This window comes from Vicugna pacos, chromosome 12 (assembly GCF_048564905.1).
Source record: "Vicugna pacos chromosome 12, VicPac4, whole genome shotgun sequence".
NCBI classification, from domain to species: Eukaryota; Metazoa; Chordata; class Mammalia; order Artiodactyla; family Camelidae; genus Vicugna; species Vicugna pacos.
This window is the reverse complement of record NC_132998.1, coordinates 14,090,102-14,116,047: the sequence shown is the minus strand read 5'-3', so window position 1 is coordinate 14,116,047 and position 25,946 is coordinate 14,090,102. Positions and strand designations below refer to the sequence as shown.

Sequence of the window (25,946 nt, the reverse complement as noted above, 5' to 3'; positions counted from 1 at the left end):
CTCAGCCCTCCCTGATGTGTTCAGATACAATCTTCCCTGGGCGGCCAAGCCAGGCTCCCGCAGCCCGAAGGGAAAGAAGAGGGCTGGAGGCGAGGTGGGAGAGCATGGCTGGCGAGACTGTGCTAAGGATGCCAGGAGGGAGATGGTGGGGGAGCAGGCCTGGAAGGGGAGTGGGTGCCTGCTCAGAGGCTTCCACAGTTGGGGGAGGGACTGGGTCATGGCTTGGAGATCAAGTCAGATCTGGTGGGAGCTTCAAAGTGGCAGGTCTAGAACACATAGGTCAAAGACCCCACTGTAGGAACCCCTTTTCTCCTACTGCCCCATTCAGGTCCTGCAGCTTCTGTGCCCCCAAAGAGAACCATGCAGCCTTTTTTATGGATAATCCGAAAAAGAAGTCTTTCCTTCTGGAAATGGCCATGGTTCCCAGGCTCAGCCAGGGCCCCCTTCATCACTTCAGAACCCATGGAACCCCACAGTAGGGCCTGCACCCGTCAGCAGGAGAGAGGCCCAGAGGCTGGCAGGTGGAAAGACAGAGGTGAGTCCTGAAGCTACCTTCCTGCCTGCTATCGCAGCTCAGGGCCAAGGGGACAGGAGCCAGGAGACTGGGGGGGCATCCTGGAGGGACATGTGGTGGACACACAGAGGCCCTCTCAGGCCAGACGTGGGGCAGAAGGGGTCTTTTCTGACGGACAACTGGCAGGTACTGCTCTGTTGGGTCTGTGCCTAAGGGGCAGCCCCAGTTCCTCTTCCAGAAGCTGGAAAGGGAGAACTGCCTGCAGGCAGGCGCTTCCGTGGGAGGGGGCAACTCTCGGCACAGAGAGGCTCCCACCAACTGCCCTCACACCCTAGTGCCCGCGCTTTGGATGACGACATTTGGTAGGGAAATGCTGATCTACCTATTCAAATGCTGCCCATCCGCTGAAGTCCAGCCCAGGCTCATCTCCTCATGAAGCACACCCTGACCTCCCACAGCACCCATTCTGTGTCCACCCCCTCGACAGTCCATCACGGTCTCTGTTGTGTCACTGGTCAGCCAGGAGCATCTGCACCTAACACCTTGCTGGGCACACAGCAAGCTCTGTGAGGAACTGGGGAATTGAACACAGTGATGCTCTCCTGGGCCCTGAGAACACGGCATGAATATTTCTCAAGGTTCGCGAGCCCCAAGAACAGTAGTGTGGGAGGCAGCCTCCCCTCCCCAGGATGTGGTAGCCCCCAACCCGGGCTCTCTTAGACCCTCCTCTTTCTTCTGCAGCATCTATTCCTCCAAAAGAGGTTTCTGAACTCAGCTTCTAGGTGCGCTCCCAGAGACCATGTCCAGCCTAGAGTCCCAAGCCTCCAGTCCTGGCCTGCTGGGACTGTTCCCTACCTCCCCTGGTCCCCGCCTGCGGGCTGGTCAGCAGCATTCAGGCGTGGGAGCAGAGCTAGGTTCTCTGCGCCCTGCTCCCCTGGTAACCACCAGTTCTGGACACCATGCACCCTCCAGAGGGGCTAAAACCTAATGGCCCTGAACTCTGTAGTGCTTGTTACAGGGCCCCAAAGGGATGTTCTGTGATGATGATCTATGATATAAACTCTGTTCAGAAAAGCTGTGTGTGTGTGTGTGTGTGTGTGTGTGTGTGTGTGTGTGTGTATTGCTGACAGGGGCAGCTTCCAAAAGCCATGCCTGGAAAAGGTTCTGCTTCTCCTCCACCCACCTGTGCTCGTGCTGAGAGCCTTTGGGTTCATAAGAACCCAGAGCAACAGAGATAAGACCTGGGGAACAGCTCTCTTGTGTCCCAGAGAGAGGAAGCTACCTAAAGGCACCCAGTCAGTGGCTGAACTGAAGCCAGAAATTGACCATCCGGCATCCCAGACATTGGCATGAATTTGGTGACCTTTCTTCCCATAAGCCCCTCTCCGAGTGCTGTTACCACTCATTTGGGGTCAGACTGAAATAAAATCAGGAGTGAATGGACCCTGGGGACAGAGAACACGGCATAGGGCTGGACCCTTTTCCACACAGCTCGCGGCCGGGGTAGAGAGCTCTCCTTTCTGGAATCCTGGCTACCCCGTATTTCTACCTTCTTTGGAAGCAACTGCAGTCAGGCTGAAGAGGCAGTTTACCTGGTGCTGAGGTCCCAGGGCCTACCAGGTTACCTTCCCCAACCAGACACCTGATCTTGCCCAGAAAGCCTGCCCCCAGCGGATTCACCCCAGCCCTCAGCAACCTCCAAGGCAGACACAATTGCCACTTTTCTGTCCCCTAAGCACCTGTACAAGCTGCCTGCCTCCACCACCCCACTCTGCCCTTGTTGCCCCAGGCCCTCACCTGCCCAGCAGATGTGACTGGAAACCCGAGCCTGGCCTGATCACCTGCTCTCCGCGTGCTGTGGGCCCTGTGTCAGAGGGTAGGGATTTCCCAGGAGCACCAAGCCCCCTCCCAACGCCTCCAACATCTTTGTGGAGGCTGTGTCCCCCTCCCTAGTCTCCTGAGTAGCTCTTAAAGGAGAAGCAGGCAGACCTGGCCCAGCAGGCAGGGGAAAGCAGGCCGGGGTGAGGCCAAGCCCCGGGTCCAGAGCTGACTCCCTCCACACCCCCGTCCACTCAGGTCTGCTTCCCTTGATGCAAGTGGGACAAAGCTGGACTCTGAGTAGGGGCGGGCAGAGAAGACAAAAGCTGGGGGTGAAAGGGCTTCAGGAAGGTCCAAGAACAAACAAACACAAGAGAGAACAGTGTGGTTGCGTGGCCTCTCTGACACAGAGTGAGGACTGAGCAGTGGAAAGTGCTTCTCAAAGACGTTTGGGTCACAGCACCCGAATTCACTCACTAGGAGCTGATGGGGCTTTAGAGAGACTGAGTGGGCCAACACTGTCACTTCGCAGGGAGGGAAACAGAGAGGGCAAGGGGCTAGGTCACGGTCACCCAGCAGGTCACTATGGCCAGGCCAGGCCAGGCCAGACCGGTGCAGGGGAACCCTAAGGGCTCAGCCCCGAAAGCAGATACTCCGTACCTCCGCGTGAGGTTACTGGTCCAGGGCTTGAAGAGATGGAAACCTGGTTATCACTTTAGGGAGTTTAAGGTACAGCCTACAGTGTTCTTTTAAAGCTGAAAAGTCCATTACTTGCAGACACTAAAAAAATTCAAAGAGCCCCCAAAAGTATAAAACCAGAAGTTTCTCACTCCTCCAACTCCCTAGAACTTCCCTAGACTCAGTCCCTTTCAACAGTTTCTCGTGTCCCTCTTCCAGAAATTCTCTTGCTATTTGTTAATTCTATTGCTCATTATCTTGGCACCAAGCTGTTTATTACTCAGATTTATCCGGAACCCAGTGGGCTGGAAACTGGCTGGAAACCGCCATGAGACGTGATAGGAGTGAGGGTCCATGGCACAGAGGACACTGGCTTTGCGGTCAGATGGACCTGGATTCAAACTGTGACTCCCTCAGTGAGTGGCAGGGAGAGCCAGGGACACGCTGCAGCCTGATCAAGACTTGGCTGTGCCACCTGTAATAAGAGGATAAGAAGATCGACTTGGAAGAGGGCATCTGAGATTAGCAGCACTGTGAGTGAGGCACCTATCACCCATTATAGAGATCAGTCAACTGAGGCCCAGCAATATTAAATAACTTGTCTGAAGTCACATAACATGGAAGTGACTGAGCTGGGACTTGAGCCAGGCAATTGGGCTCCAGAATCCATGCTCTCAAACAGTACTCTTCACTGCACCTCCCTAGCAGTTCCACTCCCCACAGGCCAGTGGGTGGAGAGCAAAAGCAGGACCTGGCTGGGCAGAGGGGAAGACTGAAAAAGTCACATAGTCCCCCAGAGGCCCGTGCTAGTGGTAAACTCCAACACATGCAAGTTAGAGGGCAGAAGTTGCCTCTTCCGTCTCTGGGCCCCCAGGGCAGACAATCCCCCAAATCACTTGTAGATAGCGACTGTTGACTTTGCAGTTTCCAAGCAATGATTTTGAAGTATATGTGGGAACAGGGGCTGGAGACTAACAGGATGGGGTCTTAGAGGAGCATCGGCTTCATCGTCCAGGCTCTCAGGGGCCCTGCTATATCCTTTCTTCAGAAGCTCCCGAGTCCCTCTGAGGCTCTCATTAGTGTCCCAAAGCAAGCGCCACTGGATGGGCAGAGGGGCCAGCTGCCTGCGGGGGCAGGGGCTCAGCTCCCAGGTGAGTGGCCTGGGATGCGGGCCGGCCCTGACAAAGGCCTCTGGTCAGTCCAAGGCAGGGGGCTGATGCTCTGCCCGCTCAGCAGCTGTGCACCGAGCAGGAGGCTGGATGTGAGGGCTGCAAGGCCAGCCCTCCTGCCTCCAGCCTCCCGCCTCCCGCCTCCGCAGCAAGCATGCCCCTTTCCCCGCGACTGGGGCCCTGGGGCAGCTATTTTTAGCTCTTGACACCTGGGTATTTTGCAGCCGCAGGATGTCCGGTTTGGAGTCTCTTTCTGGGAATCCCACACGCGGCTGTTGTAAACAGCCCCACGCAGCGGTGGCCCGAGCTGGGAGCCGGCACCCCCCTTTCGACTGTTTGAGATGAATCAAACAGGAAGCAGACGTAACCATGGCAGCGGCAACTTGAGGTCCCTGGGGGTGGGAAAGCATCGTCCCTGGCTCCTTGCCCCTGGCCCCAGGTCCATCTACTCCATGGCTTCTCCTCCCAGCCTCTCCTCCCAGATGGAGACCCACTGGACCCTGAAGCAGGAGCAGCTGGGCCATTCTGAGTTGTGAGCGGCTGTCGGTTCCTGGGACTGGTGCTCTCTGGAGAGACTCACTGCAAAAGAAAACAGGAGTTCCTCCAAGCCTGGCCAGCTCCCAGGTCCTCTCGGACCACCCCTCAGCCTTCCCTGGCTGCCCTGTGTGAAGGCAGGAAGGCGAGGGCACATACATTTGCTCAGGGTGTCTGGCTGGCCCACTTAAAGCATCCCTGAGGAGGCAGACCCAGCCCCGGGTCCCGGTTGCTCTAGGGCTTCTCAGGTCCTGAGAGGTATCACAAACCTAAGTTCTCCCTTACCCTCACTCCCCTGCTCCAGGAGCACCAATCCCTGAGATAGGAAGTTCACCATGATGTCCAACCACCATCTTTCCTATCATAGGCAAAACAGCCTGAGCAGTCAAGATGGGGGCCCCATCAGTAATGTGGTGAGAAGAGCTGCGTTTCTATCAGTTTCTGCCTTTGTCTCTCCCCCTCCCCCACCCCCTGGTGCCCCACTTAGACCAGCTGCTCCCTCTTAGCCGCCAGCCCCAGCCCGTCTTTCTCAAGGGCCAGCACTTGCCCCAACAGGAAGCACGGTCACCGCCCTGGGTCTGTCTCTCAGAGCCACTCCTTTCTCCCCTCTGAGCTCTCACATTCATTCCCTCGCCCTCCTTGTCTCTCCCTCAGCTTCTGGGCCTGCCTTGGCCAGACCCTGCCTCCCTGTGCGCTCCACTCCCCTGCCCACTGGTCCTGCCTCTCCCAGACGTGCCGCCCACTCAGCCCCCTCCAGAGACTGCCAGGGAAAAGCTTAAGTCATAATATCAGTGACGGTAATGTTCCTATGATAATCATTAATTAGTAATATTAGTAATGACCAACCAACCACCATGTACTGAATGCTTACTGGGTAATGCACTATCTCATTTGGTCCCCACAACAACCCTATATGGTCCATACTGTTACTATCCTCACTTTACAAAGGGGGAAACTGAGGCTCAGAGAGGTAAAGAAACTTGCAGAGGTCACACAGATGGTAAGTGGGGCTTCTGGGACTCCGGAACCTAAGCTCATAATCACTACGCTGGTGTGTTCTAGTCCCACCCACCTCTCCTCGGGGGGGTGAGGCGAGGTCCCCGAGGGGCCACAGGACACGGTGTGGTCCCAGCATCTGAAGGCCTGGGCGTGACTCCCAGCACCGGCATGTTCCCAGTGTGCCGGTACTCCATCCAGAAAACATCAACAACAAAAATAAAAACAGGATAATCTCTGCCTGTGTCCCTCACTTGCTTCTTGTGTCCAGAAGGCACTCCCCGACCCCATCTTCACTTCCTTCTTCATCTTACATTTTCCCTGGTTTTTAAATGTACATGTTACCATTTTATCATTTCCTGTAAGCGGCTCCCAGCAGCGAATAACTAAACAAGCAACCCCCCGCCCAGGGCTGCGCTGTGTGAAAGCACTCTGGAAGCTGTCAGGCCTTGTCTAAAATGCAGGTTGCATAACCAAAGCAAGACATCCACCGTGTGGCTACTTGGGAGTGAATCCCTCGGGGAAGGGGCGGTGGGGGGGGGGCTCTCGCGCACGCACGCGCACTCTCTCTCTCTCTCTCTCTCCTGCCCAGGTCTCACACACTCGGGCAGGCTGTGGGCAGTAATGGAGGCCCCACAGGTGCAGGATGGAGCACCTGCCTTCCAGCGGGCTCCCAGGGACGAGGAACACAACCATGGGCCATGGGCACCCTTGGACCTGGGGCAGGGGAAGGCAGAGGCCACAGCGGAGACCCCAGCCTGGGGCATCACGGGTATGAGTCCGTGAATAGCAGCAAGCTATGAATGCTGGCACTCACGGGGAATGCCGCATTAATATTCATGACAGTGAACAGCGCATCCCCATCCCAGTTGTACCCTGGTATCCCTCTCGTTTTGCCTATTATTTTTGCAAGATGGCAGAGCCCTGTCGGGTAGATACTCCAGGTGACATGAGTCCCTTCTGTGGCCAGGGCTGCCCTTGAGACTTGCTAGGCTGGGGTTCTTCCAGACCACGGATCCAGCCAGGGTGCATACACAGCTTTCAGGGAACTCAAAAGCCAGATGCATGGTCCTGGGTACTGATTTGGACAAACCAGCTGTGAAAGACAGTTTCTAGCCAACTGGGAATTCGATGAGATGAAAATTTACTCTAGTGGAGGGTGGGAGATCAATGAAAAAATGCCATGCACGGTGTGGTCTCATTTTGGTAGAACAGTATGACATACGAAGGCATTATCAGGAAATGGGGAAGTACACACTGAGGTACTGAGGCAGTGAGCTCCGCTTGCTGGGACTGGGATACCTCTTATTCTTTCATATTTTGCTCGTCTTCTTATCTACGATGCACGCAAACTGCCTCTGCAATAATAAAACAGTCTATATGTATGTACACATACACAATATAAAGATGGCACAGCCAATGGGCAGCAGCCAGAATGTGACCTCTGGTTCCTGTGAGAACTAGGACCCAGGGCCTTCACTGATTCCCTGTATTATATTCTTGGACCCCATATCCTCTGGGGTTCTGCGTTATCTACATCCCTGCATCCTTGGCCTCTTCCGAATCACGCAGAGGGCCCAACTCGGGGCTGGGCACAAAGTCAGGACTGACTTAATGAATGCCTGTAGGCTGAATAATGATCATTTCCTGAAAGAAATGCCTCCTGCCTCTTCCAGGGCCGCTGTGCTGGGAATACTCACTGCTGACATCATTGACCTTCTCACCCCTCCTCTGCCTCATGCTCCTCTTAAAAGCTGCCAGGGAGGGGCTAAAATAAAGGTCACCCCAGCAGATGCTGGCAAGGTACTTCACAACAGGGCCATCAGGGGCGGTCCCATCCCAGACCCCCCCAGTGCCAGCTGGCTGTGAGGCCCTCAGGTCCCCGCATCTTGCCTCACTGGGAGAGGGCGGGGGTGGGGGAATGAAAGAGAGAAGGGGTCCACCCTGTGACTTCTGGCTAAAGACTCCTGCTGTTCCAGGCCCTTATGGGTGGAGGAATCTGGAACAGTGAATTTGGCCTGGTTTTCCCTGTGAACTGGGGCTGAGCCCAGTTTCTGTTCTTCATGTCTTTGACATTCCCTATCCCTGACCTTCAAAAATATGAACAATAACATTAACAATAGTGATAATATTCTGTGTGCACCAGCTTCATACGAGGCATGGTGCTAACCTTACTTACTTTAATCTTTATAGTGACTCCAGGAGCTCGAAACTATTATTCTTTTCATATTGCAGAGACAGAGAAACTGAGGCACAGAGAGCCCTGTGCCCGAGGTTGTACTTGGTTGTTTGCCAGGGAAATACGGAGGCTGTCAAGGTCATCCTAGTCCTCCCTCTGTGTCCTCACTGAAGGCCCTTCTGCCCAGCTTTGCAACAGGCACAGCAGAGTCAAAGGTGATCATTCACTTCTGCAGGACGCACTAGAACCCACCAGGTGTTCACACATGCATGAGAAAACCCCCACTTGAACGACTAGGAAACGCGGTCTCAGGGCCCCTGGCAGACTTGCGTGAGGTTCCCCCAGCCATTCGACTGGGATTCAAACCCAGGTCTTTTGGTCTCAGAATGGTGCGTTTCTTCCCCTCTATGGCACAGTCCCCTTGGCCCAGCTCTCAAGACGGCTCTGCAGGCCTGGAAGGGAGATGCACCCCCTCCAGAACCACAGCGATGAAGCCTGCGCCCAGCCCCTCGCCCGGTGGGGGTGGGGGTGCTGTGCCAGCACCTCATCAGCGGCTCTGCCGTGACTCACTCCTGGGACCCAGGGGAAACACAGCCCTGAGCTGCGGGCAAACACGGCCTGCCGCCTGCCCCGCCTCCAGCTCCCCGCCTCCACATTTGCTAACCGAAACCGGGCTGCTGCTATTTTTAACCCTCCAGCTCCCCCTCGCCTGGGGCTCCCCCCTTCACCCCACCCCCACCCCCTGCCCCAACCGGGTGCCACCCGCCTGTCATTCTGAGAGCCGTTCCACAACCTGAGCACCCAGGAGGGCGCAGCGGATGCCCGTGCAGGTTTGTGGGGCAAGCAAAACAAGACGGTTACAGCCCCGGTTGCCGAATTCCCCCACCCCGACTCTTTCCGAACCTGTGGCTCCCAGCCTGCCCTGCTGCTCCCAGTCATCCTAGGAGCGGGGGAGGGAAGAATGGGACTTCAAGTGCTGGGGGTGACTGCAGGAGATAGGGCTGGTCTCCTTGGGATGGGAGGGAGCTGAGCCCGACTCCAGAAGGGGAATGGGATCCCCGCCCTTCCCTCCAGGGCACCAGGCTCCCGGAAGGCCCAGGGTCTCTGACCACCAGGGTTTCCAATCCCTGCCGGAGGTGGCGACATGGGAAAAAAAGGAAGTGGCTGGTGACAGGGTGGGGATGGTGAGTGTAGCCCAGTGCCCTCCTCATGAGTAGTCCCCTCCCCATCCTGGGCGGAAGGCCCAGGAGACACAGGGGGAGTCCAGGGATACACAGGAGTTCAGGGGGCGAGTGCAGCACAGAGCAGCCTAAAGAAGGCCAGGGGGTGGGGGTGGGGGTGTGGAATGACAGCCAGGCAAGGGGTGGAGGAGTGAGGGGCTCGGCCTCTTCTCTTACATGAGGGATTCTGATACTTAGCTCTCTGATGAAAGGGCCCTACCTTCCTGCAGCCCACAGCTCTGGGTCCCGAGGGAAGACCTACCAGGAGAAGTTGGAGGTGAGAGGGTCTGAAGGCTGCTTGCTGATGTTAAAGTTAACCTCCGGAGAAGGTGGTGAAGGGGTGACACTGCAGGGGGATGGGTGGGGGGGGCACCACCTTCTAGCTATTGTCTGCTGCCCCAGCCCCACCCCCCAGGCTCCCCTTCACGGGCCCAGAGGCTCACCCAGCTTGAGGAGCAGATTCCAAGGGCCCAGGAGAGGCTCTGGAGCGCCCAACCAAAGGTCTCCTGCTCTCTTTCTCCCTTGCCTGGCTCCCTGCTCAGCCACCCTCTGCCCTCACTTTGCCCTGTCCTCTCTGGTCCCTGCCCCAGCCCTTCTTTCTGGTGTGTCCTCTCTTCCAGGGCCCAGGTCCTCTCTAAGCCTTGATCCCCTCTCTCAGTGAGTCCTGAGCCAGGTAAAGAAATCCCAGTGGCCACAGAGGCAGCCAGGCTAGACCAAGAGGGGAGGGACTTGGCATGAGAGTTCCAGGGTGGGGAGATGGCGAGGAAGGGAATGAGGTAGGAGGAAGGTGAGGCGGGAGGGTCAGGAATGGGGTGGCACTTGAGGGAGGTTGCCGCCTTCCCAACACTCACGTCCAGGGCGCTGGACTCAGCCCCATGAAGGCAAAGAGGCTGCTCCTGCAAGCAGTGAAGCAGCCTGGAGTTCAGCCTTGCGCAGCTCCCCCACCTCCTCTTCCCTTCTGCCAGCTTCTGGGGACTACCTGAGGAGCCGAGACCCTGCTGCCTTCCATGCGGGCAAAAGGCTGGCAGCCAGGCTGCAATCCTCGGCCAGCACTCAGCCCAGGTCCCCCACCTGGATCCAGGCAGATGCCAAGCATGACTCAGAAGCTCTGAGGGCTCACTTCTCGTCTGGCGAGGTGGGAGCAGGCATCGATGTCACTTCTCGGGCAGGCCTCCCCTGGCTGCCTGATCTAAGGAAGTCCCACCTTGTTATTCTCTATTGCTGCACCCGGTTCATTTCCTTCTTAGGGCACATCACAATGTGTAACTAGATATATGTACTCATTTCTTTACTTGCTTACTTGTTACTGTCTGTCTCCTTCACTAGAGTGGAAGTTCCCTGTAGCCAGATGCTCTGCCTATGTGTTTACGGGCCTGGCCCAAAGCAAAGCTCAGTAAGCATCCAGTCAGTGGATAAATAGCTGAGTGCCTGGTTCAGTAAAGGGGGCCTTCTGCTTCCCAACATCACCTTTAGGGTTGACCAACAAGAGTTCCAGGATGTCCCCAGGGAGGAAGAAGCAGGATGTAACAGGAAGAGCCAGGTCAGGAACCCCAGGGAAAAGGTCAAGGCCCAGTAAGCGTCCACACCAGCCCCACCTGGTCCACAACATCACGCTGAGCGTGGACACATACACACAGGCACACACACGGGAATGCATGGGTAAGTCTCGGACTGGTCTTGAAAGGCTTGAATTTTGTCCTGGTTCTTCCCCTTAATATCCCTGTGTTCTTGGACAAACCACGTAACTTCTATGGGTCTCAGTGTCCTCAGAAGAAAAACTAAAGAGGTTGGCCCAGATTACTGGTCCTCAAACATGGCTTTGCATCAAATTACCTGAAGCACGTGTCAAAATACAGACTCCCATGCCCCACCCTTGCAGATTCTGAGTCTGTCTGGAATGGGGCCGAGGATCTTTATTTTTAACACATTTTCAGGTGACTCTACAGCAAATGGTACAGGAACTGGCATTTGAGGAGGGATGAGGGTGCTTTCTAGCAAATACCTGGACTTCTGTTGAAAAAGCCACTTCTGCACAGGCATACATCTCCCCAGAACGTGTCCACATACCCCACACAGAGCCATTAACTGCAAAGGTGCACAACTCGACAGGCGACACAGGTCTGGACCACACATGTGCATGCACCACAGACACCCAACAAAGAGCCACCACATGGGTTACAAACTGCGGGACCACCACCTCTACGTACACAGCCCAGGGGCACACACACAGGCCCCCCACCACACACCCAGTGAGCACACACACCCATCACATGTTGACCCACACTAAACAGACACTATCCTGAATTTATTTTGCCTCTGGGAACTGGTCCAGGACCAAAGGAGCTATGCTCTGCTGATGAAAACATCCCTCCTGCCTCGGCCACCGCCCCCCTTGCCCCAGGCAACATGCTGTCCACCTCCTTCTCGTAGGGGGAGGGCTGCTGGAGGAGGACAGTGGAGAGATGAGATGAGGGGAGGAACAGAGCCCTCCCCAAAGCCCAGCAGGCCCTCTCTTCCCCTCCCTGAACCCAAGAGATGCAAAAGGGCCTCCACCCAGTGCCACCCCCTCCCCAGTGCTTGCTCAGCTGGCTGGCCTAGACTCCCAAGCACTGGTTCCAGGGAGCCAAAATGGTAAGGGAGGTGGCCAGATTTAGGGACTCCTCCTAATACTCAGGCCTCTAAGGAAAGGGCTGTCTGGGGGCACTTTCCTGCAGCCCAAAGGCCTGGGTTCCCCGGGGAAGGTTGCCACAGAAACAGGGGGAAATATCACAGGGAAACACAATACCCGGCAGGGTCACCTGCTGACCAGGCTTCCTGCTGCGTTGCCCACCACCACCCCCACCTCCCCATCTCACTGCCCTCTCGGCCTCCTTCTCTGGACTTAGCCTGGGCCTCCTCACCCATGCTCTCCTTCCTGCCTCCCCTGGGTTAGGGGAAGCAGCCGTATGCAGAAACCCTGCCCGTTTTGGTTCCAAACAACAACATCAGGGATGGCCCAGAGCTGAGCCCCCCACTCCTAATCCTACCAGCGCCCCCACCACAGGAAATCAAAGCTTCCTGCCCCAGAGGAAGTGCCCCATCTAGTGAACAAATCCAACACACAAAAGCAGTCCTGGAGCTGTGGGGAGGACACAGGCCCTCCCCACCGGCTCCCACGCCTCAACTTTGGCCCTGCTTCCAGCAATACCCCACATCCCACCACAGGCCCCAGCCTCAAATCTGACTGAAGACAGGTCAGGGCCAAGGTGGGATGGGGGTGTGGGCAGGACCCGAGTCAGGCGAGGGGAGGAGGAGGCCAGGAGAATGGGCAGTGGTCTGGTCCAGGCCCCGCTCAGAATGCCATTCCCTGGCTGGGTGACCCTGGGCCTTACATTAGCTCATCTTCTCTCAGGCCCCTGACAACGCTGAAAGTATCACTTCTTTATGAAAGGCCAGGAGAAAGAAGACAAAATGATGGTGGGGTCCCGCAGGCTTCTGCCTTCTGGGCCCCTGGGCAAGCACACCTGCAGCTATGGGAGGGTCCCGCTCCCCACCCCATCACACAGGAGTTTCTCACTTCCAAGGGTTTTATATCCGGACTGAGGAGGGGATGGAGGAAGAGAAAGTTCCAGCTACCATTTTCAGACACGGATAAACGCTGGAGTCCATTATCCCTGAAGGAAGTCAGGGGGGTAATAACTGCCACACTGGACAGCGATCCATCTCCTTATAGTCAGCCTCTCCTCTATGGTCATTTTGTTCATAGGGAAACTGAGCTTCAGGGTCAAAGCAAAGTGACCCACTTAGATGCTTGGAACAGTCGGTGCCAAGACCTGATGCAGCCTTCCCAGCCTCAGGATCACAGCTTGAGACTTGGTGGACACCCCTGGGCTCAAGCTCAGGAACAGAGACCTCAGGAGAACGCTGCTCTGGGGCCATTCCAGATGGAACACCAAGAAGTAACTCTGAGCCTGCTTTTGAGCCTGGCCATGCTGGGGATGAAAAACATCAGGGGACTAAAGGCAGGGAAGGGGTCTCAGACCTGGTTCCAGCCCAGGTTCACTGCGTACAACAGAGTGAGACTGCTTTGTGCCTTAGTTTCCCCCAGAAATGACTGCAGAGAAGAGGAAGATTACTTATTGATTCAGGTGGGCAGAGGGAACAGAGAGCGGAGAACAGGAAGAATGATATGTTGAGCAATGAGGAGCTAAGAGATATCTTGCAGAAGCCGTTGAAGTAGCTTCCAAGAGGATTGGTGTGAGCAGTGTATGTGGCAGCCTAAGCCTTGGAAGGCCTGGCCTATGGGGTCCTGTTAGGGAGAAATAGGCCACCAAGGTAGTGCATTGAGGGGTAGGGAACCGAGTCACATTCTCCTTCTTTCAGCCCAATGTCTAGGCAGGGGTCTTGAGGAAGGTCCCCATGGGTCCAGGTGCAAGTCCAGAAACAGACTGATGAGTCCAGATGTTGAGTCCCCAGCAGGGCCACTGAAACTGGCAGGCAGAGCTGGGCCTCAAGCAGATGTTGAATGGGGATGTGGGGAGGGATGGGCAGCAGGAAGGCAGTGTCCAGATGCAGGGGGAGGCCTCTGGGGTATGCAGGACAGCCATCAGGGACAAGGGAATGGCCTGGACTTGGTGGGAGGAGCACTGAAGGCTGGGGAGGTCAGAATGGGCAGCTTGGGCAGCCAGAGGGAAGGAAATGGGGGTGAGGGTAGCTGAGTGGCCTGCAAGCCCCAGAGGGCTGTCTCCCAATCCACAGGCCTAGAAACTCTGGGCCCAGCTACAGCCCAGCTTAGCTGCCAGATTTGCCCCCTGCTTGCACTTCCCAGCACCAAGAGACCCCAGGCCTGGGGGGCGCTCATCCTGTCCCCTGCCACTCACTACACAGCCCGCGGTCCCTGTTTTCCCGCGCCCCGCCAGCACCTCCGCAGCTCACTCGGGCACAGGTGTCTCTTCACCCTGATGGGTGAGCAAGGGTGGGGGGCGGTGCTCAGAGAAAGCTCGCTGTCAGAGACCCTCCCTCCCAGGGATCACTTTCCTCAGCGCAGGAGTCGGAGGACGGTCCGGCTGGGATCCGCGGGATGGGGGCGCTGATGTCCAGCGCCAAGAGCCCGGCCCCAACTCAGTTGGTCCTGCCCTTTGCCCTCGCGCTTCCAAATCTTCCGCCCCGGAGCACCGCCCCCTCCCGGGGCCACGGCGGCCGTCCCTCCCTCCCGGGTCCCCCGGTCCGTCCTCCCCACGAATGGGGGTGATGCGACCCCGGGCCCGAGCACTGGCGGCCCGGGGCCTCCAACTCCCTCCCTCGGGCCTGTCGCTGCCCCAGGGCGAGCGGATGTGGGCGCCCCGCGGGAGGCCCGAGCCCTCCGGCCCCGGAACCAGCCCCGGCCGGGAGCCTGCCAGAGCCCCGCGGAGCCGGGTGGAGCGGGCACGGTCGGGGGGACGCACGCCGGGCCGGGCCCGCGGGGCCGCCCGGAGCTCGAGCCGGAGCTGGAGCCGGAGCCCGAGCCCGGGCGGGCGGCGCTGGTTGCCGCGCGCAGGGCGGGGCGGGAGCCCAGTACTCACCAGCGCCGGGGCTGTGCATCCAGGGGCCGGGGCCCTCAGAGCGGGGGGCTCATGGCGGGGCGGGGGGCTGGGGCGCCGGCCTCACATCCCCCCGGTCGCCGGAGGCTGCGGAGCGACTGTGAGACGGCGAGAGGAAGGGAGGGGGCCGGGAGGGGGAGGGCCCTGGCAGCCCGGCCGGCCGGGTAGGATGACAATGGAAGGAAATGCTTTATCTGAGTCTGAGAGCGGGCCAAGGGGGAGGGGAGGGAGGGGGCAGGCGCTCGCGGCCCGGGGACACACCACCCCGCAGACACGGCGCGGCGCCCGGGCTGGCGGCGGACACCCCGCGCGGCTGGATCGCGGGGAGGCAGCGCCGAATTCGGAACGCGGGACGCGGCCCCGACCCGCGCGCGGCCGCCGCGCTGCCGCCCAGCCCCGGCCGCCGCGCGGCGCCGCGACCCGCGCACAATTCCCGGAAACCCAGATACCTGAGCGCACGCACCCTCGCAGACACCACGTACGCGAGCACACATCCATGTTTACCCCGGGCAGAGTCGTTTACACAGACACGCTTCAGGGAAGGGCCCCCGCGCTCACAAGCACACACGTACGGTCCCCTGGCAAGCAGTTGCACGGTGGGACAGCGGGACACGCGTGGAGTCCCCGGTCCCGGCGAGGAATCCCAGACGGACACCCCTGCCCCCAGCCCAGAGCGCGACTTGCCTGAGGAAAGTTCCAGGATCTGATTTGAATCACTGCCCAGCCCTCCCCCTCTGCCACCCCCCCCCCACGCCTGCTGAGGGGGAATCGAAGGGTCCAGCCTGTTCCTATTAAAAGAAAAAGGGGGTGGGGTGGTGCGGATTTTGAAAGTTTTCTTTTTTTAAAGAAATTTCTCAAGGGATTTCCTTCCCTCCTCTCCTCTTCCTCTCTTCCTCTCAATCCTCTCCCCCTACCACCCCCCCTACTTTCCCCCTCCCAGTCCCTATGAGTCAAACTTCAGCAATGTGCCCAGTGTCTCCCAGTGCATTACAGCGGATCACAGAAATGTTCCAGTCTGTGAGTCGGAATGCAGCCGCCTCCAGCCCTCCCTCAGCTAATAAACTCAGCTCCAGGCTGGCTTTGCGCAGCGGCCCTCCCTGCCCGCCTCCCCTTAAGCGGACGGGAAGGTCAGAGTCAGGGGTCGGGGCTGAGGACCTCGCCATTGTGCTTCCGGGCCTGGCCTATCAGCCCTGTCGCCTCAGGCAATCTGCTGGGTTAGAGACACAGCGGCTCCCGGGAAGGGGAGAGGTCTGCACCCGGAAACACTAGGCTCTCCTGTAGTGTGAGGCTCACCACCCAAAGGCAGAGCACAGTTTTCCTCTGACCCGATTTTATCCTCCTCAATCCTGGGAACCCCAGAGTCCCAGCATTCTGCAGAAGACATTGAGGCTGCGCCAGAGGCAGAGACATGTCAGATCTGAAGTAAGCATCCACAGTGGCCTGGAAGGGCTTGGCCACGCGGAGGTCCAGCTCCTGACCGTAGACTCCTTGTTCTTGCAAGCACAGTTCCGGCCTCACCACCTGTTGCTACTGCTTCCTACTTGGGGCCTTTTCCTTGTCCCAGCACTCACTCAGCAGGCAGAGCCAACCCCTCTGGACTTGTTAATTTATCCTCACAAACTCCTTTCCTGGCAATCAAGCCCTCCTCCAACAAGGCACCACGCTACACACGTCTCCCTTCTCCCCCCTGCCTCGTGCCTTTCTGCCTCCTGGTACTTAGTGCTCACTGATGTTAGTTGCTGTTATCACTATTATTATTATTAATATTATTATTATTAATTATTTCAGCCAAACTGGGCTGCTGGCTGCTCCCCGCCATGTCTTCATGCTCTCTCCCTTGGCTCATCATGTTCCCTCCAAAAATGAATGTCCTCCCAGCCCCTTCCTCCTCTTGTTGAAATCTTTCCAATCCTGAAGGTCTATACCACCTTCTCCAGGAGACTTCCCCTGATTCCTATAGCCAGAGAGCTTCTTTCCTTCTTTCCAAGGACCCCAGTCCAGCACATTGTCAGTCTTCCTCTGGACTTTGACCTTCATCCACTTGTCTACTTGTCTCAACTCTCTCTTCCTTCCCAAGAATATTCGAGAGTGGACACTCTCTGAGCCCAGCTACTTGTCTTCGTTACGAGTGCATTTCTCAGAGTGTCTGGCTAAGTTCCTTGCATAAAATTCAAGCTCCCTATGGGTTATTTATTGAATTGCAACAGATGTTCATGGCCTTCAAGGACCATCCCTCAGATGGACACCCCCCACATACCCTTTTTCCCTAGGACTCCTCATACTGACTCTGAAAAACACAAAGACACATGCTCTCCCCTCTCAGGTGTGTTTTCCCAGCCCTCCCTTGCCAACCAGACCACCCTCCTTCCAAATCCCTCTCCGTGCCCTAAGCCTCCAGAAAACTTGCTTGGTTGTTTCAAACTCCCAGCCTCTCCTCTGCTGTCTTTCTCCTTGAGCCCCAGGACATCCCCTCCTGATACCCATCCCCCAGGACTCCCAGAGTTATTTCTGGACTGAAATCAGGCCCTTGTTTGCTCATTTCTACCATGTGCATCATTCATGGATTTGTTTGTGAGCTTTCTTTTTTCTTTTTGACCTAATCACTGAGTTCTAAGAGATTGAGCCAAAGGGTATCTCCCCCTACCTTTGCCTGTCCCCACAGCACCCAGCACGTGGCTTTCTACCTGCACCAGGACACACGGCCCACCCCAGCCCCCACCCCCGAGGTCTAGGCAGAGAGAAAGAGCAGCCCTCTGCAGGTGAGCCCTGCATCAGGGAAGCTGGGCTGGGCCTTTCCCTCTCTTTCCTGCTTTATTTCCCATCAGCCCACCCCCACCCCATGGTTGAGTCTTAAGCCAGTTTCTAAGTCACACGTCCCTTGCTGGGATATGTTAGAGAGCCTCCAGGAACCCTAAGAGACTTGAGGCAGAAAAGTGCAGGCTGCCTCTCTGTCCTCCACCCTGTTTACCATGGGAAGTTTTGTTTTGTTTTGTTTTGTTTTAAGGCTCTTGAGTCCAGGCCTATCACAGACTGCTCAGCTAAGTACCTTGCAGAAGAGATTAGCCCCATAGGACCTGTGTTGGCAACTTCGAGTTTTTCTGGGGTCTCTGGCTCAAGCCTGAGGGCCCCCTCCTTCTGCTTTCTTTGGGGTTCTGGGCCTACTTGACCTCTTCTTTCTCTTTCTCCTCTCTTCTCCTTACTCAACTAGCTTTTACTATTTGCCATGTAGCAGCCCTCTGGCATTCCCCTGGTAGACATTAGATCATTTATTATTTTTTAAATTTATTTTTGTATTATTTAATTGTTTTATTTTGGCAGGAGGGAGGAATTAGGTTTATTTATTTTTAGAGGAGGTACTGGGGATTGAACACACTAACGTGTGTTCTATGTCTTGAGCTATACCCTCCTCCTAGATCATTTATTCTTAACAGTGATACCTGTTATGCTTGTGATGAAAATATGGCTCAAAAAGGTTACACACCTAGTACGTGATGAGGCCATTCAGGCATTCAACACGTGTCACTGGGAGCCCACCTTGTGCCAGGGTTCAAAGCTCCATCCAAAGTCATCTGGTCTAAACCTCAGGCTTCTGAGACCACTCCTGACCCAGCTTTCTAGATGTGGTAGCTGAAGCCACAGTCCCTCCCCTAACCCACACTTCCCCCACACTCTCCACAAGCTAATCAGAAAGTGCTCATCCCCATCCTGGGTGAGATCTCAGAGGGACAGCTTCATTGGGTGAGCTGGGTCTTGCAGTCCAGCTTCTGAACCTGCAATCAGATGTCAATGCACAGGGTTTGGATTTGGATACAAATAGGGGAGGTAGATCCCAGTCTCTAAATAAAGGGTTTCATGGAGCCAAGTATAACAAGTGGAAGGAATGAAGGAATGAAGGGAGGGAGGGAGGGAGGGAAGGTAATTTGTTTTCATTGAGCATCTCCTTTGTATTATGTGCTGTTCAAGACCTTTTCACTTGTGCTATTATCCCCATTGTTTTAATTAGCAAACTGAAGCTCAGAAAGACAGAATGATTTGCCCAAGGCTGTAGAGCCAGTAAGTGACTTCATCTCAAATGTGCCTGATTCAGAGCTGTGCAGGCTCTTCTAGCAGGTCAGAACAATGCAGAAGCTGCAACCAGGACTCCCGTCCCAGTGCAGCCTGGTTACTCAAGGTCCTCGCTGATCTTCACATGACATTCAACATGCCAAGTTTCCCTCCTTGTTGACCCCAGCCGTGGCCTCTCATCCCTGGGTCCCACCTTTGTCTGTTGCATTGCACAGGTGGGATCAGAGGAGCTATGTAAGTATTCTGGCTAGGGTTGGGGTGTGTGGCTTTGGGGTGCATCTGGGCAGACCCCTATCTGGGATTTCAGGATCTGAGAGAAGAGGCGATACATCCTCCTGGGCCACAATTGAATGGATAAATCAAAAAGAATTTATCTGGGCATGGCTACCAGTCCAGATGGCCTGAGTTGGGAGGTGAGATGACTGTGGAGACAGAGGCAGGTGGAGAGAACTAAGCAGGTTCCTTCCCCGTCCCCCTACCTCCCTCCAGTGTCAACAAAGGTGATGTGGTTTCCCCTGTGGTCTGTTGCCCTAGACACCTGCAGTTGTGAGTATATGTGTATGTGTCTAGGTGCCAACCATGCCGTGGCAGGACACAAGGAGAAAGCAGTGGGACAGGATGGGGAGGGGCAGGAAGCCAAAGATAAGGTCTCCTCAACCCCAAGATGAAGAAGTCACAAAAGAGTGAGAAAAGATGGCAGAGGCCACCCCTTTGACTCTTCCAGGAACCTCAGGAGGATGCTAGAAGAGGGGTGTCGTGGGTGTCAGGGCCCTGGGCTGGCGCTGGGAGTCAGGGATCTTGAGTGCTAGGCCCAGTTCTGCCGTTAACTTCCTGGGCCACACCTTTCCAAGTCTCAGTTTCTTGCTCTGTAAACGAGCAGTGCCTCAGTTACCTGCCTCACAGGGCTGGTCTGAGGTCATATGAATAATATACGCGAAAGTTTGGACCATTGTGAGTTTTCGAACTATTACAGTTGCTGTCTCACACACATATACTCCACAGTGGCGATAAAGAACAAAAACAAAAATAAAAACAAAAACACAGCCTCGACCCTCATATTGATCACAAGGTGTTCAGTAGGAAATAGAAAAAACACGTAAAATACTTGAAAGCCTCTTGTGAAGCCAACTATTTCAAAAACCTCCCTGCTGTGTGATCTCGGCCAAGTTGAGACCTCTCTGGGCCTCAGGTGTCTCACCTGTTAAATGAGAGTTGGGTTAGGTCATCTCTCCTTATTTTTCTGAGTCCAGAGCAGTTTTCTGATTCTGTTGTTTCAAGTGCCTGATTCAGGCACTTGAGGACCTGGCAAAGAGGAAAGACCCGGGCAGAACACAGCCTAAATGAACCCGGCGGGTTTTGAGCTAGGTTTCGGAGGAGCCCAGAAATGTGAATCAGTTGAGGTGGGGGGAGGGGGTGACATTCCAGGTAGAGAGAATGGCATGTGCAAGGGCGAGGCAAGGAAGCAGAGGGTGGCAAACAGATTAGTGAGGCTTAGGAATGAGGCTGGTGAGCACTAGGGGAGCCTGGGGAGGAAGTCGGGACCTGAGGAGAAGAAAGGGGCAGTCCGCAGGGCTGAGGCCGCTGAGACTGAAAGTAGGAGGATGGGAAGACACTCTCTCAGCTCCAGAGGCGGGTGCCAAAGCCCAGCCAGCCAAACTCCACCCAGGAGAGAGAGAAAGAAAGGTCCCCTTGCCAAGAGGCCCCACCTATGGGTCTGGCCCATTCCTCCCTTCCCTTCTCCACAGCCCTGCTCCAGCCTCGAGGCAAACGAGGGCCCCCGAAGCCAGAGCCTTGTTAGTGAGGGAAACAAGCGGATGGCACTGCCCTGTCCCTCCGACCCTCCGTGACAATAATGCCAGTGGCGAAATAATAACAGTAATGATGCTGATTGAAATGTTGAAAATTGGGAAAGTTGTGTAACAGGAACTAACCGAGTGTCGTAGGTCAATTATAATTCAAAAGCAAACAGGCAAACAAACTTCTAGAAAAAGAGATCAGATTTGTGGGGGGAGGGGGAATTGGAGGAAGTCAGTCAAAAGGTACAAACTTCCAGTAATGAGATAAGTAAGTACTGAGATGTAATGAGAATGTCCATGATAAATATAATGAGCACTGCTGTATGTTGTAAACGAAATTGTTAAGTGAATGAATCCTGAGTTCTCATCGCAGGAAAAAATTTTTTTTCTGTTTCTATAATTTTCTGTCTCTATGGGATGAAGCGTGTTCACTAAACTTGTGACAACCATTTCATGACGTAAATCAAATCATTACGCCGCACATCTTCTACAGTGCTGTGTGTCAACTACACCTCAATAAAACTGGGAAAGAATAGTAACTGATGATGATGATGAAATAAACTACGCATCACTTTTGCCCTCTGATCAAAGCCCACAGCACCAAAATCTCTTGTTGTGGCCCTTCCACTTACTAGAATCTTTGCTCCTAAGAGCTGCAAGTGATCTACAAGATTATCTAGTCTGTTGGATCCCCTAAACCTGACATTACATCAAAGTCATGTAGCAGAACCTGTGAAAAACAGACTCCTGGGCCCTCTCACAGTCCCCGTCAGACACTTTGGGGTGTGAGGGGTGGGGATACCCAGCAATCTGTAGCTCCCCAGGTAATTCTAAGGTGTGGTTAGGTTTGGGACGCTCTGCTCTAATCAAACCACTCCTTCTACAGATGAGGAGAGTGAGGACCCAGTCTCCCTGCCGGAGGGAGATGTCATGGTTAATCTGTGACCCGGTGCAGGTGGAGAACTCAGGCGTCCCAGCTTCTAGGTCAGCGCTCCTTCCACAGCCCGCACTGCCCACCCCAGAGATGCCTGTGCCAGCAGAGATTACGGTCAGGGAGGCAGCCACTGGGCCATACTCTAATCATGAGTGAGAAGAAATTCGTCTGAGTTGCAAAAATGCCTTTCTGCAGCCAGCTCACAATTACTCGCTCCAGTGGCCCCTGCAGGGACTCTGTGGCCTGCCCACTGGTGGGCTCGGGGGAGTTCAGCCTTGATACATGCCCCCAGCAAGACCCCGGTAGCCCCAGCTGCTGTATTGGCTGGAGGGCAGGATCTCACCTGCTTACCAATCTTAATGGTTCCTCTTTGGAGGCACTTACCTCTCTGGCCCTGGACTCTCCAGGGAAGACCTTGAGGAAGTCGTGGCCTAAGGACACTGACCTCTCTTCCCAGGAGTGTCTTTTAGGATGAGTTCGGACTATGCCCCTCTGTGCAGCAAAGCTGCTACAAGCTGAGGTGAGGGTGAAATGGGGTGAGGGTAGCTTCACAGAGGATGAGTGGGAAGTAGCCACCCACATGCGGGCGCCACTGTACTCTTTTTCATTGAATATAATTTCTTATTTATTGAGCATCTACTCTGTGCTAGGTTCGTGGGCACAGGGGCAAAGGAAGCCACAGTCGCTGTCCTTGAGAGGCTCACCACCTGGAGAGCAGCATACCGCCAAAGAAAAGAGCCTGGAGTGGAGAGAACAGTCGGATGAGGGACTCCAGCACCAGCGCCACAAAACCGACGCTGGGTCCAGAGAGTCACAGAAGCTCCACCCTGGAAGGGACCTGCTGGACCATCGGGTCCTTGTGGGCGAGGGCAGGGGTCCTGCTCTGACCTGCCCCACTTCTGCGCCAGGAACGGCGGTTTTAGAAGTCTCTGCCACGTCCTTGCAACCCTCACTCCAACTTGGCCTGAGTGGGGAGGGGCAGGAGGGCACACAGGCAGGGAGACAGATAGCCACTCTCCCCTCGGGCAGACCCTGAGGCTGGCTGCAGGCTGCTCTGCACGGAGCTTTCAAGGAACCATGTCAAACCCCTCGAGGACTGGCTGGCGGGAGGCTGTGTTGTCCTATGGCTAAAAGCAAGAATCTGGAGTCAGGCTGCTTGGGCTGGCATTGGTCTCTCTGACTATTTGATCTTAAGCTTGTTATTTGGCCTCTTGGAAGCTCAATTTCCTCATCTACAAATTGGGATGTGAAATGCCTGCCCCATGAGGGTTGTTGTGAGGACTGACGAGGTCGGAACGTGAAGTGCTTAGCGCAGAGCCTGCTGTCCACTGGGCTCTGCCAGGCGTGGGGCTCAATGCTAACATTAGTGATGAAAGACAGAGTCCTATCACTTCTGTCCCTCTAAACTGCAGTTGTCCCTGACGACTTCAGTCTCAATAAGTACTGACCTAATTTATGCAAAGAAACCCAGACGGGTCTATAGCTTGAGCTGTCCCCTCCTGGAGCCCAGCAATGGGAGTGGGGAAAACGTGTGGGACCTTTTCTGACGCCCCCTGTTCCCCCTCAGGTACTCAGGTGTTCTCTTAGAGCTGACTCAGAGTTGAGGGGAGCCTGAACCAGGCTGCTGGGAATGCCCAAGCCAACTAAGTAAAGGCCTCGCCTGCTCTCTGGAATCCTGGCACTGCACATCTGGAGTGATCTGCACATCTGGCGGCATCCCTGGGGCAATGGCCACAGCTGCTGACATTTGAGGGAGGAGAGCTCTAGCTCCTCAGTCAGGGCCTGGGGGGGCTATAAATAACTAGCTAAGAGGACCAGGGGGACGAGGTTGACCTTTGAGGGGGCGGGAGCGGCTGGCGACTTCCCCCACCCCCTTGGGTCCAGAGCCAAAGTTTTAGCAAAACAGGAAGAGGCAGCAGCAGCTGCTGGGAAAGTAGGAGTGGCTCCCCTTCCCCCATTCGCCTGGGGCCTTCGGATCCCAGCCAGGACCTGGGAGAGGTGGAGGCCTCTAGGCTGGGGGGAAGGGAGGGGCATACCCACACGGACTGGCCCCAAGCCTCCTGGTGCCCTCCTATGGCTCCGCTGGGGCCCAGGCAAGGGGGGATAAGACAGAGGGCAGCCCAGTGGGTTATGCTCCCCGCACCCCCACCTCTTCCCTTTCTGTGCCCCTATCAGAGGGACAACAAGAAGGACAGACATTAGAAACGGAGCACAAAATAGATATGCAGCCCAGCCTGTACACCCAGAGGCCCATCTTCCACTCTCATCCCCCACCAGCCCACAGGTGGGCTGAGCCTAAGCCCCAGTGGATGGATGGGAGAGAGGGCCCTAGACAGGAGGAAGGATGCCTCTGGGCTTCTGCAGAGGGGCCCAGGGCTGGCCCATGGAATGATGGACAACTTCCCCCATGAACTATTAAGGGAGGAGATCCAAAGCTCTGGGTGGCTCTGGGGGACTCTTTTCCAGGAGTACCTTGTTCACAGGAACAAGTTCCCAGAGCCACGTGCTAGTTCAGAGGGCCTCATGGAGTCCAGGATGAAAGGGGCTGTCCAGAGAGTGTTGCTTTGCTTTGCCTTGGCTGGGGGATACTGGCCACTGAGCGTCTGCCCTGTGCTGTCTGGTAGTTGGTGACGTCTGGTTGGAACTTTGGCTGGTGCTTATCTACAGTGAGTCTGTATCTGTATCTCCATCGCTGGAGCCCCTCACCCTGGAGCTGGCAGGGGCTAGACCAGCACCACCCAAGAGAAACAGAATGTGCGCCATGTATATCACTTTAAATTTCCTAAAAAAAAAAAGTTAAAACTAAATAGGTGAATTTCACTGTAAGAGTATATTTATTTAACCTAATATATGTAAAACATCCTTCCAGCATGCAATCAAAACAAAAAACTGTTAATGAGAGATTTTACGTTCTGTTTTCATACTAAGTCTTTGACATCCAGTGTGTCTTTTACACTCGTGGCGCAATTCAGTCCTGACTAGCCACGTTTCAGGTGCTCCACAGCACCTGCGTGAACAGCACAGGTTTAGAGGACTGTAGCTTAACCTCCTCTTCAGCCCTTCTAGTCCTAGCTGGAGGAGGAGGCCAGTGAGGTCAATGTCAAGGGGTTATTTGCTCTAGGAGGAAGGCCACCCACTTTGGCTTTCAAGCATCTCTCTCTAGACCTGGAGCCAGTCCTAGTATCTAGACAAGCAGGGAAACTGAGTCACATCTCCCTACACAACTGGCCTCCTCCTCCTCTTCCCAGCCCTCATCCCCTGAGCTGAAGGATGGTAGCATCTCATTTCCTACTCAGGTGTGCTAGCCTCTGCGCTCCTCTCTCTCCTTCCAAACACGACTCCAAACCCAGAAGTCCTCAGGCAGCAGGGTTAGGGACTATGGAAAGAGACGCAAAGTTGGAGGGAAATAGAGTCAAGCTACGGACATGTGGAGTTGAAGTGCTGGTGGGACATTCGGGTTGTTGAGTGGACACTTGCCCTCTGGAGCACAGAAGAGGAGGAAAGGACAAATAAAGAGCTGGGACCATCGGTGAGACATGGAGTTGCTGGTAGGAGTGGATGAGACCACAAGAGCAGGAGAGAAGAGAGGAGAAAGGGGAAGAGGAGGGAACTAGGATGATGGCTAAATACACTTGAGAGAACAAAGGTTTTGGATGGGCAGAGGGGTGGCCGCGGTGAAGGGAGCTGAGAGGGAGCAGTCCAGAGGTTTAAATGAAGCAAGAGGAAGTGCCACCTCAGAATCCAAGGTGGGGAGAACATCACGAAGGAGAGATTTGCACTCGATTGCAACTGATGATGTTTTAAAGCCTGTCTTATAGGTAAGAGCTTACACAAACTGGTAGCAAACACTAAAACAGCAGTGAACTAAAGTTCAAAGCCCAGAAACGACTCTTCAGGGAAAGAGGAAAACAGTCAGTAAGCAAAGGTAGAGGAATGTTTGACCTGATCGTCGTCCAAGTAATACCAGTTAAAACAAGATGAAGGCGGCGTAGTTTTCAAACATTAGGGAGAATGTGGTGATGTGTATGTGTTGTTTTTGGTGGTGTCACCTTTTTTGAGGTCAACTTGGCAATATATAGTAAAAGCTAGAAAATGTTTTTACCCTTTGGCTGAATAACCCCACCCAATGTACCCTCAACTAGAATTCGGTAATCAAAATTCAAGGAAGGGGAGTGGAATATATGTGTAATAATATTCACCACCACGTTCTTTACCATATGGAAAATTAGAAATAATTTGAACACCTACAATTGGAAAATTATGAAGCAAATTATCTTTCCACTGAATAGAAAATTATGAAACTGTTAAAAATGTTTATGAATGCATCATAGGAGAATAAAGATTGGTGCACGCTCTGTGATGGCAACTGTATTTAAAAAAAAAAAAAACCTAAGCAGAGAGGAAATACGTGTAACAGGAATGATTGTGTCCAGTGCTGTGAGTATACACGTTTTGTTAGTCGTTTACTATAACTGTCAACATCAT

General features: G+C 54.9%; 1 protein-coding gene and 1 long non-coding RNA gene across 8 annotated transcripts in view; both read right to left on the bottom strand.

Annotated features, from left to right (window-relative positions):
* The window catches only part of HDAC7 (histone deacetylase 7), a 34,979-nt gene extending 19,787 nt beyond the window's left edge, over positions 1-15,192 (bottom strand). For 3 of the 7 annotated variants that reach the window (XM_072972923.1, XM_072972928.1, XM_072972926.1), the window contains exon 1: positions 15,130-15,175. In XM_072972923.1, the coding sequence (XP_072829024.1) occupies positions 15,130-15,160 (31 nt within the window). In that variant the 5' untranslated portion in view covers positions 15,161-15,175. Of the gene's footprint in view, positions 1-9,551; positions 9,746-14,648; positions 15,036-15,115 lie in introns of those variants that run through there. The other 4 variants (XM_072972925.1, XM_072972924.1, XM_072972927.1 and 1 more) reach the window with 4 other exon arrangements.
* Positions 3,300-5,702, bottom strand: LOC140700424 (uncharacterized). Its single transcript, XR_012078813.1, has 3 exons — positions 5,585-5,702; positions 4,389-4,758; positions 3,300-3,485 (listed from the first exon to the last, which is right to left on the bottom strand). It is a non-coding gene; the product is annotated as an uncharacterized lncRNA (long non-coding RNA).
* Positions 15,193-25,946: the final 10,754 nt, after the last annotated feature.